Source organism: Sparus aurata, chromosome 12, assembly GCF_900880675.1.
Source record: "Sparus aurata chromosome 12, fSpaAur1.1, whole genome shotgun sequence".
In the NCBI taxonomy this organism is placed as follows: Eukaryota; Metazoa; Chordata; class Actinopteri; order Spariformes; family Sparidae; genus Sparus; species Sparus aurata.
The window spans coordinates 9,295,952-9,311,741 of record NC_044198.1 but is presented as its reverse complement, the minus strand read 5'-3'; the positions used below and the strand labels follow the sequence as shown (position 1 = coordinate 9,311,741).

Below are 15,790 nucleotides of genomic sequence, written 5' to 3'. Positions count from 1 at the left end.
GCATTGCTTCAGTGTTCATCAGCATAACAGAGGGAAACAACACACTCTTTCAGTGTCTCAGACTTTGATGCAGCATAAATGTGTCACCCACACACGGCCGTGACACGTGGGACGAGTTCGGCGAGCAGCAGTTATTTTTGTCACTCATATCGATGGCGTGGTAAATAACACAGCCGATAAGCTGTCACTTCAAGTCATCACCACAGACGGAGCACCTACATAATCAGAGCGTGAATATTCATATTCATTGATGTGATTCTGGAGGTTTTTTAGGGACCAAAGTGTGTTTAAGCAGCAAACGGGAGCACTTGCCTGCACTTGAATGCAGGAGCCCAGGGGAGGAAGTCTGATGGCTGCTGAAGCGTCTTCAGTGGAGCAGAGACAAAAAGTGTCAGACATCCTTTAGGTGATATTGTTATGATCACTGCAGCTTTGCCTGTTTTTTTCCCCAGCTAAAGTAACAACCACTCACTGTCTGGATGTTGCTTCTTGTTGTTAACAATATGGTACATAATGACTCTTTCGACTGATGACCAAACAGAAACATAGCATTTTACTTTTTTTTTTCTTTTGTGCGTTGGTCAAAACAATCAGTGTGAAAACATTTGATTCCCTTTTTATAGAAGGGTATAGGAAGCAAAGTGCTTTCAGGCTGTATGTCGTGTTGCACATTTCATGATATTTTTTAATTTGAAAAACTTTTACTCAAATTTTAGGCTTGATCCCCTGAATAAGAGGCAGAGGCTTTAGTGTAACATCACCGTTTCATAAGTAGAGCATCTGCTCCTCAGAAGCCACATTACAAAACAGTAGTCTTTGCTTACCTTGTTTCTGCAGTTGTTAGAAGAATAATTAAACATTTGCAGCTTACTCAGAGCAAGTAAAAAGACGCTTTGTGGCTGTACCTTTTATTTCTCCTAACTTTCTTAGTCTAGAACTGTTTACCTTCACTGCCAAAGCTGACACTTCACTGTGAACCACAGGCCAAAAGAAAGCAACTGTTGTTATGGTTACTAAATAGTGAGGACACAGATGCAGACACAGTGAGGCATGCAGGTTAAGAACAAAAAGTGAGCTTCCTTTACAAAAAAACCACAGCCAAAAATGGCTGCCGACAAAAAGGCAGCGAAAAAGAAGCCAAGAGAAAAAGGTAAGAATCCAAAAACTAAGACCAAATGAGAAAATAATGCCAAACAAAACATGGAGCACAGAGGACATACAAGGAGCAGACACCAGGAGGGAGACAGACTGACTGACAGGGAGTGAAAGGAGTTAAAGGGGCTGATTAACAAATGAAACACAGGTGAACAGGAAAAAAGACGGGGAAAGGGACAAAGACAGGAAGTGTTAACCAAAACATGACACATGAGGAGAGTAAAATAAGACGGGAAACTAACTAAAACAGGGAACCAAACCGTGACATGTACTGTGTCAGGAAGCAAAACGGTGCAATAAGAGGCAAGTTAGAAATAAACTAATTCTGGCGTTCCATTCTCAAAATCTAAATTATGGCGGGCCGAACTCGATCCACGGGCCCCACTTTAGGCTGCTCTGGTCCATTTACTCGATCTCACAGCACATCTGTTGACTGCTGTTCAACAAATTGTGAGCAACGATCGCATCGCAAACTTGTTCAGATGTCAGACAACAGAAAACAGATGATAAAGGACAACATGAATCACACGGATATTATCACATGACCACTGTCTTTGGCGAAAATAACATGCAAAGGAATTTTTACTCTCCAAATGGCAGATTCTCATGGGATTACAGATGTCTTCAGCAATTATTACAAATTACCAGAGGTCCCCAGGTAATAGGGCTTCAGATACATAACAGAGAAAGACAGATAGCATATAGTCAAAAATGTGTGTTTATATCCACTTTTGACAAAGAGCTCATACGATCCTCTGTTTCAATGTGCAATGTGGAAATGTTAGCACATGAACATGAAGCTGAGTTATGGAGTCATATTTGGGGCACCTGTGATCACAAAATGAAAAAGAATGAATCTTTCTCCTCCGCTTTTGTGAAAAACGCCGCTCTCCCAGCGTTCAGCAGAACGCGACTCATTTCACTTTGAATTTGAAATTGCGCCACATGCAGAGCTTCTTCCTCAAAGCTATTTATGGTAAACAACTGAAGCGGGGTGGCAAAAGTAGTTGTTTGAAGAAGCAACACAACGCCACCCCGCAGACAGTCACGCCAAATCACACACCTGGTCAATCGCCGCAGAGTGTAGGCGAGGAAGAGAGAAATGTTCAGACACATCCAACCTCTGACGGCAAATTTGTGTTGCTTCCCAACACGCAGCTGTTCGATCTATCGCTCTAATCTGATGAGCTAGTGGTCTGGGCTTGTGCAGTGGTGTGATGTGCTCCCACTGTGCATTTAAGTGATAGATGGTGACAGCATTGCATCGCAGGAGAAAAGCGATGGCGACACAGAAACACAGATGGAGGAGACAAGACGGAGCAGTTTCAGGTCGAATGAAGAGGCCTCCTGACATCAGGATGGTATGATCAGATCTCAGAAGTCAAATCGAAATGACACACTACTCCACAGTCCACTGTAGAGCTCGAGGCCGAAATGCGGCTTTCATGCTATAGTGAACGCTTGAATGGAAGCGTGAATCTGAAATTTTTTTTTTTTCATTTATCGCTCATGCTGTCCACCCACTGACTGTGGTTTGACTGTGTGTTTGAATAATTAGATTTTTTTTTTTTCACCTCAAATTTTTTAACTTAATGGTTCTAACCTTTAGAACATGAATCCTTTTTCCTTTAATAGCCAGAAAAATATGATTTTAGGTTTGAAGTTTTTTTTTTACAAAGTGCTCCTAACCTTTGGAAATGAATCAAATTTCCTTGTAATATTATATGCACTGAAGCCCTGAGAGAGCTCAAAGACAGGTTTAAATAATAGCAGGAAATAAATACGGGATCACGTTACTTTTTGTCACCCTTGAAAAGAAGTCAAAATACTGGCCAGGTGAATATCTGTTCTTTGTCAGGTTCATTTTTTATTTTATTTTATTTTATTTTATTTTTTCATTTTTTATTTTTTCATCCATTAAGACATTAAGATTTGTGTCATAAACGCGCAGACAAGAAAACAATTTAGATACAACTCCAAAACTGTATTAAAGGATTTCTTTTTGCCTCTGGGGGCTTACACATATACTGAAAAAAACCTCCTCCAATTCAGTTTGTAGGTTTGCAGTGGTTGACTACCACACTGAAACTGAAAGTCCAGTTGCCTAAGATACAGCACTTTAGAATTACCATGATCCTGAACACTGAGAACTTTCATCAGCACCACCACATTCCTTTCAAAAGGACCCCTTTCATTCATTATATATTTCATTTGTATATATTTTTCCTTCTGGGCACATTCACACAAGTCAAAGGCAGGTACATTTTGCTCCAGCCTCCCTCAGGTTTCACATTTTGAGGTGCTAAACATTTTCTTGGTATTTTTTTTCAGTCTGTATGCTTGGAATTGGAAAAAAAAGGTAATTCAGACTGTGTATCTCTTGAGAAGACTGAACTCCATTAAGCCTTTAAACAGATCTTGGTCTGAAGGGAGTTTAATACATGGCCAAGCAGACTGAAGGTCACCTCTGAATATCCCACCAGTGGCAGAAATAAGCAGAATTAGCAGCCAGCGCAGCCAGCCGCGAAACACGTCCGAGCTCCCTATCCATATATCTTAACCCTTGGACAAACACCCTCATTACTGGATTTGAGAGATCCTGATGGTTCATTAACAACAGCATTAATAAGTAGTCTGTAGGTCAAGCGTTTGATGCACTTCATCCTCTTAGAACGGACCTTTGATTTGCCGCGTCACGCCCAGGATTTTTTGCGTCCGGCGCGGCTCATGTGGATTGGTTCGCCGCCAGAAGAGCAAGCTCGGGACAACGAGCTACACTGTGACCCCTCACCCCCCGAGCTCTCAGACCAGAGCTCCCTAATTGGCTGCCCCCCCCCCCCCTCCTCAGACTGTGTTACCCATTCCAATTACGGCCCCAGTGTTTGCGTGCTGCTGAGCACAGTGGAGAGCTGCAGACAGATCAGGCAGGAAAGGGGGGGGGGGGGGAAGATCAGACACTGGAGCGAAGACATGAGTGTGGAGTGAATTTACTCAAGAGGTCTACTTAACTATCATACTTTTTTAATGCCGCTTCAAACTCCCGCTGCATCGAGTGTTAACCCTTGATAGCCAACATGTTCTCACTTATATGGCGAAGTTTCAGGAGCAGGACCACACCTCAACAGCGCCAACTTCTGATATTCCTATAAATAACCACCTGACCCTCTCCTCGTCTTCGCTCTCGTATTCTGCGCCCCTCCCCCCCACCCAATTTCTCTCTCCGTTTCTTCTTTTCTTTCCTCTCCTTCGTAGGACCACGAGGGGGTCCGTCGCTGCCCGAGTGCGGCGGCGGATTCTCTACAGAACTTCCCCACAACGCACTCGAAGAGCTCGAAGAACTAAGATCTTCAATGTTTTGTTTTCTCTTTCTTTCATAATAAATCATTTAAACGTATCTTGTTGAAGGTGTAGTCCTTGCTAGTGAAACATGACAATATAGGCAGCTCTGGAGTCAGCGTTGTGCAAGAAGGACTCTGCGGTCACATTAACAGGATAAACATTTCGTCGAACGTCTGGTTGAACTTTCACTATAAAGGCTTGGCGGTCAAGCTAGCAACAATATGTAATATGCAACATGTGGTTAAGACTTTCAAAGTAACAGTTCACATAGTATGATATAGTAAGACTTTAGGGACATTGCAAGCTGTTGTTGGTTTGGTTAGGTTTAGGCAAAAACACCGCCAGGCTAAGGTTAGGCTAAATGAACTGTTCGGTTGCTTGTTTGCACTGTGCGTGCACCGATTTAGTGTCTGCTACCTGTGAAAACAATAAAAATGAGCGCACAGCAATTAAGTTAACAATAACAGATACTGCGTCTACATAATGACTATCCATGAACACAAACCCGACCATGTCAGTAGACTACTTTTGGTTAGCCTTGCTAGCTTGTCCCCAAAAATGTACCCAAGCAAAATCACGATAAAGCTTGTTCATTAACATAGTCTTGCTATTTTCTTTTAAACTGACTACGAGGAACTTTTAAGTGTTTATGAAATAGTCTTATGATTCCGTTGATGATTATAAATGACCTTTAACAGCAAACAAGACCGTCAGCGAGAAGACTGCCTTTTTAATAGTTATTATTAATGACTGTGCTCAGCTCCAATCACATGTATCACGTATAAAATCCAATACAAGTACGTGACCTCATCGCGATTCATCCTGTGGTCTGTCTGTCACTCGCTTGAGACATCAGGCTTATTTCCCATCTCTGTTGGGAGTTTTAAATGCAAAGGACCAATCAGGCAGCCAACAAGACTCAGTGAAGTGGAATCCACGAATTAGAGTTATGTTTTTTTTCATATCTTTTACTTTAGTCTCTCTTTGTTTGTTTCTATTACCTCCACGCAGTGATTGCAAGAAATACGATTACAGTAATATGTATCAATTAAATTAAGAGTAGGTAAAAGACTTGACAACAGTTCTTCCCATAAGCACCTGCCACTCACACCAGTATAATGAATCAGACGAGGTCACACTCACGGACATCGATTTGTTAATGGAGTACGCACAAACACTATCGTCATCAGTCTAAGAACATACTCTCGTGCGGTATGATTTAAAGATTACCTGAGACAAGAAAGATAAAAGAGAGAAAAAAAACACTCAAATCATTACACAAAAGGAAACAAACAATTTTCATAAATCTTTCAAACTAGAGATGTTTGAGTGCTTCTCGAACACAGATCGATGACTAAGTATGAACAAGCCAGCGTCCTAAGCTTCGACGTACGTAACTGCGTCCCACCTGACAACAAGGTGGTTTTTTTTTCCATCACAGCTCGCCACAGCTGGAGCTGAAATACATCTGGGACCACTGCAGAGTCGTTTGATGCATGAGTGAGATTGTACTTATTCACACTGGGTTTAGTGGGTTTTTGTCTAGTGTGAAAGGGGTACAGCAAGGACAATACATCCTTCCAACAAAATAAATCCCCCTGAATGTTCGTGAAGGAGGCCCCTTTCATACCCAATCATGAAACTATCATGCGTAAAAGAAACTTTTTCACCTGTGGAATGTTCCAAACAGGTGATTTTGTAAATATACCACCGCTTTTCCAGTCTTTTGTTGCCCCTATCCAAACTGGTTTCAAGCACGTTTCTGGCATAAAGTTCGGATTTAGGAGGATTAACCAAACCGTTTTGCTTTTGCACTGTTATCAAGTATGTCATGGAGGCTAAGCGATATATCACATTCTGCTAATGCTTATTTTACACAGCGTCCCAACCAACATTGTCCAACCTACAGCAACGTGAGCGGCTTTTCTTATTTACTTTTAAAAATTATTTTCATTTTGATTTACAATTAACAAAACTAGTACCTTAATAGTTCTTAAAAATGTCAGATACAAGCACATTGTGCAACTCTTAAAGGGAGAAGGGGACCATGGACCCCCGATCCCCCCTTGGGAAAGCGCCACTGCGAGAGGAAACACACATTTACACCTTTTTAAACATTTAGCCATCATTTTTCTTGAATTAGATCTGATCTAATCTACCTCACGTGAAGTCACTCAATACGTAGGAGTTTTACTTTTGTCAGTGCATATCACTCACATACTTTATTCCTCTTTCCTTTTTAAGCAGGACTTGTGTTTGCGATGCTGTACATGTTTCTGTTTTTACTGCGGCAAAAGATCTGGTACCTCTCACACCGCTGGGAGAGGGAGATAGGCGACGCATGAGGGAATGAAATGAAACAGAGAAGGACCAGCGGGGTCCAAAAACCATTCAGGAGCTGGGCAACATCTGTCCCCCCCTGAAAAAAAAAAGAAATTGGGCTACGAGAGAAATGAAGGACAAAGGTGGACGGGAGGGAAACAGAGAGAGAGAGAGAGAGAGAGAGAGAGAGAGAGAGAGAGAGAGAGAGAGAGAGAGAGAGAGAGAGGCGGGCGGAGGGAGGGGGGAGAGTGCAAATAAGAAATCTTAACACAGAGAGGGGAAGATGGAAGCTGAAATGAATAAGTGCGGGCAGTCAGTGAGTCGTCTGATCAGCAGGACGGGCCCCTATCACACACATGCTGTCAGTGCGGTGAGCAGACAGGCCTGATGGATTTGTATGATAGATGTGTGGATGCATGGAGCCACGGCCCCAGCTGCTGGGCTTAATGAAATGTGTCCCACTACAAGATAGAGCGCCCTGATTTAAACACATCCTGCCACGCTATTCCTCTTCTCCCTAATACAGCCAGAAAAAAGAGCCCGCGCCGCCATCGGGCCCCCGCACTCTGTTTGTCTTCCGATTTGAAAGTCAGCTTTTTCATTTGGAAGCCGATCTGCTGTCTCTCGTCTCGGGGCCCCCCGAAATGAATCACGCTTCTAATTCTGTGCACCTGTAGATCATCGGCGAGTCAAACTTGATCTGAAATGTGCTTTGTTTGTTTTTTTTTGTTTTGTTTAAAGGCCGAGGCTCATCTTCTGCTCCGGTGCACCCTCAGCATGTGTTATTCTAAATCAACGTTTAACATAAATATGTGGAGGGAAAAAAGTGTATGAAATAGAATACTGCACTAGTGTTGGATTCATTTTGCGAAATGGAGTTGTAGACAAAAAAAAGAGAAAAGCCGAGAGGATTTTCTTCTACATTTATCTTTGGCTCTCATTTCTTTTCCCCTGTGGCATCCATCTTTTCCCTATTGCCTCCTCTCCCTCCCTGCTCATGTCCCTTTTTGTCACTTCGCCCTCAACTCCTCCTGCCTCTCTTTCTCTCAGTGTATCTTGTCCCCGGGGGCTGAGCAGTCCTGTTTTTCTGCAGGAGTTCAGGGCGCAAGGCCAAGGAGAGTCCTCGTCAGCCAAGTGTTTATAAAGCTTTCTGCCATGTCAACAAGGACAAACCGCTCCTCTCTCTTACCTCCCTCATCCCAAATTCCAGCATCGCCGTGCACCCTGTTTTTACTTGATGGCCGGCCCTGCGTCCCCGCGATCGCCTCATCTGTGTGCACACGTCTGCGTGCGTGCGTGTCTGCGCGGATGGGCTCGCCTGAAGCCCTGCTTCTTCCCCCGGAATAATTGATTTAACAAATTGCCGGCCATGTTTCATTCTGAGGAAGTGACAGGAGCAAAGCGGGGAGACGGAGCCAGGAGATTAATTAGGAAACAAAGTCATCTTTATGGAAATTAAATGCATCCTCTGATGATAGCCTTCCTTTTCCCATCAGTCCCTTGTGCATGATAAAGGACTGGGAGGCCTCCAAAACATCACAGAGATGACTGTCGGCGCCAGAGCCCAGCGCCTACACAGCACCCTTTAGCAATGCCAACTCCAGCTCCCACTTTCATGGGTGATGTGTTTCGGGCTACATCATTGGAAAGCAGTGAACCCAGAGAAAGCAGCTGCTCCTGAAAACGATGCAGTATCCTCTTCCGGGGAGAAAAAAAAAAACAACAACACAGAAGTGTGCATACAAAATCAAGCTCATATCTTGCAGAGCCAGTCCCTGCATATGTGCCCGGCTCTCCACACAGCGTTTGATATAACAAGCTCCCGAGAGACGGCACATCAACTGCATGAGTGCAAATGGTAAAACTAGTGTCCATTAAGTTTAGTGCATATTTTCATGTGACACGGTGCCCTTTTGATTGTAGGTGTGGGATTAGCTCCGCTCAGCTCTTCAACAACCAGTCCTCCTGCTCGCCGGCTCGCAGCTGCACATGTGCTCGGCTGAGAGGACCCCCGACTGTGCATAACAATCCAGACGGCACCGGCTGATCACAGTGTCAGTTCTGGGGCACATTTAATTAATTCATCAGACTCATGCCACAACAGCACCAAGAGAAAGCCCAGGAGCAGCAGTATGGATCCGTCTGAATTGATCCGCGGTATCTTCTGTTTTTTCCTTTTTCTTCGGTTTGATAACAGCAGTCATCCACCTCCTCTCAGATTTCAAAATAGATGACTCGCGGAAGGCCATTACCAGAGACAAAATCAATAGACAATAGGGTGCATTCAGGCTTGCCTGCAAGTGTGTCATCAAGCTATATTTGATAGGTGGACCAGTGGGCACAGTGGAGCGAATGCAAGGCACACAGCATCCCAAATTGAGCAGGAGATTACAGTTACAGCGACGCCTCATCCTGATACTCTGAGTCATAATCAGGGCCGACAAATCAAACATTATTTTGATTGGTTGGAAATGATTGTCAGAAGCTGCATGGAGCATTCAACAGCGTGTCCATGGCAAAGAATTTGGCAAATCAAATGTTCTCTGAATGAATATCACTACAGTTAGGTAAGTCTAGAGGATGACTCTGGGAAGCTGGTTGTGATTTTTTTCCAATTTATCTATTCATCCATCCATCCATTATCTGTCACTGCTCACCCTTTTCAGGGTCATGGGAAGCTGACATTGGGCGACAGAGGGGACACCCTGGATAAGTCGCCAGTTCATCGCAGGGCTGACAAACAACCACACACACTCACATTGCAGACCATTCACACCTATGGACAATTTAGAGCAGTGGTGTCAAAGTGATCCAGTAAAGGGCCGTGTGGCTGCAGGTTTTCATTCCAACCAAGCAAGAACACACCTGATCCAAATCAAATGTGTTTCATTCCAACCAAGCAAGAACACACCTGATTTGGATCAGGTGTGTTCTTGCTTGGTTGGAATGAAAACCTGCAGCCACACGGCCCTTTACTGGATCACTTTGACACCACTGATTTAGAGTAACAGCTTAACCAAACTTTTTGGCTTGTCATTGGATTGTGGGAGAACTTCAGAGAGAACCCACACAGACACAGGAGGAGCTGCTGCCCCTTATCTATTCCATTTGATCTAGTTAAATTGGGATTCTGATGCAGTTAATGCAATATATATAGGCTATATACACAATATTGTAGCACAGTACTGTACTGTACAGTATTGCAACAGTCTTTACACCATATCTTAAATTATTGCAACATGTTTTGGGACAAAAATGTTAAAAATTAATTGTATGATAACACAAATTTGCTACAGTATGCTCCCATAACGTACGCAAATTTGCGACATGGGTATATCATCACATTAAGAATGATACCTACAACAGGCCAGGCAGGACAGGGACTGGCAGAAAAATGGCGGCAGCTTGCAGAGCTCTGAGAGGCCCCCGGGGGTCTCTGGGGTCGAACTGCAGCACTGACCGACTCGCTGACATGAAGAAGATAGGTCCCGTTCACCAGGTTCATCTCAGCTGCCTGTCTGGTTCAATCTGTTAAGACACGTCAAAACATGGAAATTACGTAGAAACTAACTGATCGGTAAAATTAATGTTTTAAAAGAGCCATGCTCATGCACATCATTATTTTACTTTGGGTTACAATTAGTTAGTATAATCAGTTACTGATTCTGTTTGAACTCCTGTCTCTTTAAGGACCCCTTTGCGTATACCCATTGTCCTCTGATTGGTCAGCTCACACATGCCCGAGCAAGCACAGCTAAAAACAACAGATTTGCTCATTTCTTCCGTGCAAACTAGCCGCTAGCCATACATTATGCAAATGAGTGACTCTGTGATGTAGTGTGATGTCACTAAGTCACAGAATTAAAGCAGGGACTACTGACAAGGCATTTTAGGAGCAGTGTTTCCGGAAAGGAAACCAGTGAAAAAGTAACATAGGTCTTCTTTAATTAAGGTAGTCTTATTTCAAGAGAGCGCAGATGGATCTAACTGCTTCAGTTCCTGGTAAATGCCACATATACTGTGTAGCAGTCTGTCCAGAGAACAATCAAGGCTACTCATCCCAAATTACCTTTGTTACATCTTTTTTATAATTTTTGTGTCCACCATTGTCATGGACTGTGGCCTGGCCTTCGGTTCGCACAAAACATGATCATTTAATGCCCTCATTCGTGGTGCTCGTGACAAAAACTCATGACCAAAAACAACGCACAACAAACCTAAAAAGAACACACAATTTCCAAGCATGAAATTATGTTTATGATGAGAAACTGATCTCTCCCTAATCCCTGACCAAGTGTTGTTGTGGCTAAACCTAACCAGATCACAAGCACAGCGCTGCTGGGATATAAAACCGAAAAACTGAAATGAGAGAGAAATACTTTGCCGACATTTATTCCGGCGAATGGCTTGAAAATGCTTTTTGGTCTGAACCGCTTCAGACATTTTCACAGCCAGGTAGTGATTTTGGATATTTTGCCTAGCTAGAAGGAGGAAAAAAAATCACCGGCAAGATTGCTCTGACCTGGTAGAAATGTTTTGTGGGACAGAAAATAACTATAATACTTGCAATTACTGGAACTCCAAGCAATGTGTTGCTTATTAAAAGTTTTCTTCACATGTTTCATGACCCTTACTTCCTCTGAGTGGTTTTCACAGACGCTGAATCTTTTTTTTTTTTTTACAATTTCCAGCAAAGAAAAATTCCAGATTGCCGCGACAAACATTTTCCTATCCACGAACACAATACGCGACATCTTGACCTAGACGTTGTGTGTGTGTTTGCCCGAGGATTATTCTGGCAAAGCGTACTTTTGTGGGGTGTATGTGAACGTTCTTGGCGGCTCATGTGATCATGCGAAACAGGCAGAAGCAAAGGGCCAATTAGTATAACCATCATTACGCCCTAATCATCTGGGGTTGCACACCGAGAAATGAAAATTAGGATGGTGCCGAGTTTGCCCATCCCTTGGGGTCCTGGAGCATCTCCGCTGCACTGCCTCCCAAGCTGTTTTTGTGTCTCACTGTGCCATTTCTGCTCCTGCCTCCTCCTTCTCCTCCTCCACCCCCCTCCTGCCCCTTCTCTCTGTATTTATTCCATTTTTTCCTCCTCCTTTTTATTGTCCCCGGCCACCCGTGAGCTCTTTCGTGGTTTCATTTTTTTTTAAGATATCTTTCAGGTGCAATTTCTCCCTGGGAAGTAAGTGTTGTGACAGGAGACAGGTTGGAGAGATGCTGGAGCCAGATTATAGGAGAGAAGCACCTTGGAATTCCTCCTGTAGCAGCGGCGGTGTCCCAAGGCTTCTATTCCTCTGTGCCTCAGTCTGTCTGCCTCTCTCTGTGTATATCACTGTGTGTGTGTGTGTGTGTGTGTGTTTCATTGTTTGTTTAACACACAAGTAGCAGAGTGCAGAAAATTAATTTAACGGGAGTAATCACTTTAAAATAATTAAACAAATCTAATAGACAGCGGTTGTGGTTATAACTCTCACATTGTGAGATAGTGAAAGCAGGGAGCACAGGTCAGAGGAGGATTTTAAGCCCTCACACAATGGACACAAGGACAAATCTATATATTTAGAAATCAGTTATAAGGTATAATTGCTCTTGCTGCTCTTACGTCAACTATCCACAGTCAGAAAGAACAGCTCAAATCATGAATAGATGTTTAAGTCTGTTTGTAGCAGCTCAGCTCAGACACAACATACAGACACATGTACTTCACATGGTCACAACACATGGTACATATTAAAGATTTGACTAAATTATACTGAATTTCACTTAAACGTAAATAAACTCGGTATGCTTTCACAAAAATGATTGACTTGTGTCTTTAGAATGTGTTATTTTTGACCTACAGTGTAAAATGATGTATAAATGAAATATAAAAAAATGCAATTTAGAGTAAACTTACTGACACTTTACTACACCATTTTTTATTTCACACATGATGTATAAAATATTTTTTCCTTTACTTTTTGGGCGATTCTGTAAAAACACTAATGGAAAGCATTACAAATTGGGATCTGATTTTAAAAACATATGTTCATTAAATACATTTAATTCAAACTCAGTGGTTAGAATAGCATAATCAAGTGCACTAAGTCAGTAGTAGGGCTGCACAAAAAATCGTTAAAAAATCGCGATCACGATTCACACATACACTTGATCTCATTTCTACACATAGCGATTCTGAAGCATTTTATATCTCGAGCTGAATCACAAACAAATGCTCCTATTTCCTCCCGGATTTTTTGAAGCGCCCCCAAACGCAGCACTGGCGCTGCCTCCTCCCTCAACCTGTGGTAAAGCGTCTTTACAACACGTGATTCAGTGGAGGAAGCCCGCCTGCAGTTGAGTGTTTGGAAGGAGTGAGTGAGAAGCCGTATTTAGACAGGGCAGCAAGCCGCCAATCTGCCTGTCCTATTGACGGCTAGGTCTGCGGTTTTAGACAGAGGGCGGCAAACTGGGGGTCTGTTTTGGTCCGCCGATTTGCCGCCTCGGAGGGTACACTTATTTCCGCCTCGCCTGCTAGATGAGCAACGGGAGATCCGGAAGATGCTAGCTCTCCTGGATCACCAGCTGTATGGTTGTGTTAGCTTGTTGTTGTAGCGACAAGCTAGGAACGGTCGCTACTTTCAAATTAAAAGCCCCCCGCAAAGAACCCAGTTCTAAACTCCAATGGAGTGCAATGTAAAGCTCTTATTTTGAAGACAAATTCGTTGTCAAGTGTTCACAGCCCAACTCGGGCTTCACGTAAGTCACATGTTTACGCCTACCTCAGAGGCGGCTTTTGGAAAAGGAGGAATATTACGCCTCCATTTTAGAAAGCCGATCACAGCAGCTATCACATATCACCTAGCTTAAGATACGGCCCCAATAAACACTGTACAACATGAGGTATTAAAGGATACATTGGATTTCTCATCCAATGATAGAACTTGAACAAAACAAAAAAAAAAACGTTGCTTACTATGCCTCTGCCATACTATGATGGGTTTTTTTTTGTTTTGTTCAAGTTCATCAGTGCAATAAACATTTTGTGAAAAAAATCGTGCAAGAGAATCGTGATCTCAATTCTAAGCAAAAAAATCGTGATTCACATTTTTTCCAGAATCGTGCAGCCCTAGTCAGTAGTATACACTACGACTACCCACTTAAGTACACTTGTGGCAGGTTAGTACTCCATCTTGCGCTGTGTAGTTAACATAATGGCGCGCACACAGCTAATGTCCAGCTCGACCCACATTTAATGCTGCTGAGAAACAGAAAAATATAGTTCTTCACAGCCAGCTCTCAGCACAGTTCAATACAGCAACACTGAACATTAACGATGTGAAATAAATTCATCTTGCAGCTCAAACAGTTACACCACGAAGATTAGCCACGACGACATTAAGCTACCAAAGTTGTCGACTACATCAAGCTAACAGAGTTACCAACATGTACAGCAACTTGCTCTACATACATTTCAATCATCCAACATCATCACAAACACAAGTTGGTGTCCTCGGGAACTTATCTCTACATGTACAGCTAATAAAACACACTTTTGTCCGTAAAATTAATAGTATTTTGGCGGAGCTCTGTACAACACTACTTACCATGGGGTCGGTAACAGCAGACAGTTGACAGCAGAGGGGGTGCACGTGTGAAGTCTGGGGGGTGGCGTTCAAATACCATAGTAAATTTCAGTGGCATGATTCTTAAAATATCCAGTGGTTTCACACTTACAAATGTTGGAACTCTGGCTTGAGCAAGCGTTATATGTCAAAAGTACACGTAAAATACCTTTGTCATAAACTAACACTAGATTTTAATAAAACACCTGAAAATTAGTTATACAAGCTTAATTTCCTGTTTATATAATGTGCAACAAGGAAAACACACAATAACAACTTGATTGTGTGTAGACCCAGAACAGCATTCCTTTAAATACATTGAAGATGTATACTGTGTCAGTTTAAATTGTAACTTGTATGGATTTGTGGTAAACTCAAGGCATTAACATAAATACAGTCACATAATGTTGCTGTTCTCGTCAAACAATTGAACCATATTAAACTTTTTCATCAACAACAATTACAAGTCAGAATGGATTATTTTACTATGTTCAGCATTTGTTTAAGGCAGAAACCACCAGTGTTCGTTCTATAAAAAGTTCAAACCCCCATGACACACATTAAATTCAAACTTTATTATGTTGTTATTTTTCAACTTGACATTAAAAGTCTAAATGTGATACAGTGTAATCAACCACGTACATTGATGTTAATTAAGACAAACAGACAAACTGACGTTTGAATCTCCCTGAATCCATCTTTCCATCTGAATCCACGGGCTCTTCAGGTACCACTGCTTCATCAGCGTGGGTGCTGACCGATGTCCTTGGTCAGCACCTCTCAGGTCCCTTTCGCTGACAGTGAGTAAGCCAACACCCTCTCCAATAACAGCCTCCAAAACACATGATAACGCTGCTTCTTTTGTAGTTCCCGAGACCCAGTTACTGACCTAGATTCTCATCTTTCTGCCGTTGCAGGTACTGACCATTTTCGCTGCGGCTGATGGATGATCTGATACCATCACATCAATCTCCATGTTGACTAAGTAGTCTGACATTATCCGGCTCTGTTAAAAAAAAGGACACTGCTGCCAGCGTCTTCCGTCGCAGGTTCAAATATATTTTGATGCCAGCTCAGCCCTGTTAGCAAGTTAGGTTGTGAAATCCTTGCTGGAACGACCAAAACTTTGGAGTCAAACAGGAAGGTCTCGCCGGGGAGAGAGAGAGACGAGCATGTGGACAACAATGAGTTTCCAGAACAAGACAGGCATAGAATAAAAAAACAAAACAAAAAGGACACTGAATGAAAGAGTGAATAAAAGCTGCTCCGATGCACACGCTCAAACTGGCGGGCACACCCGAGGAGAGGGATGCAGAAGACAGGGGGAGATGGGCAGATGCTGAACTAGAAACCAG

The 15,790-nt window shown here is 42.8% G+C and overlaps 1 protein-coding gene across 13 annotated transcripts in view; it reads right to left on the bottom strand.

Annotated features, from left to right (window-relative positions):
- Positions 1-14,456, bottom strand: part of ppp1r3c2a (protein phosphatase 1 regulatory subunit 3C2, duplicate a) — a 51,229-nt gene extending 36,773 nt beyond the window's left edge. For 5 of the 13 annotated variants that reach the window (XR_003986124.1, XM_030434956.1, XM_030434962.1 and 2 more), the window contains exons 1-2: positions 14,418-14,456; positions 10,178-10,344 (exon numbers count right to left, since the gene is read on the bottom strand). Coding sequence is in view for 4 of the 13 variants with exons in the window: in XM_030434967.1 (XP_030290827.1) it covers positions 313-365; positions 10,178-10,290 (166 nt within the window). In the remaining 9 variants the exon portion in view is untranslated. Of the gene's footprint in view, positions 1-312; positions 366-10,173; positions 10,345-14,281; positions 14,301-14,417 lie in introns of those variants that run through there. The other 8 variants (XM_030434959.1, XM_030434963.1, XM_030434961.1 and 5 more) reach the window with 3 other exon arrangements.
- Positions 14,457-15,790: the final 1,334 nt, after the last annotated feature.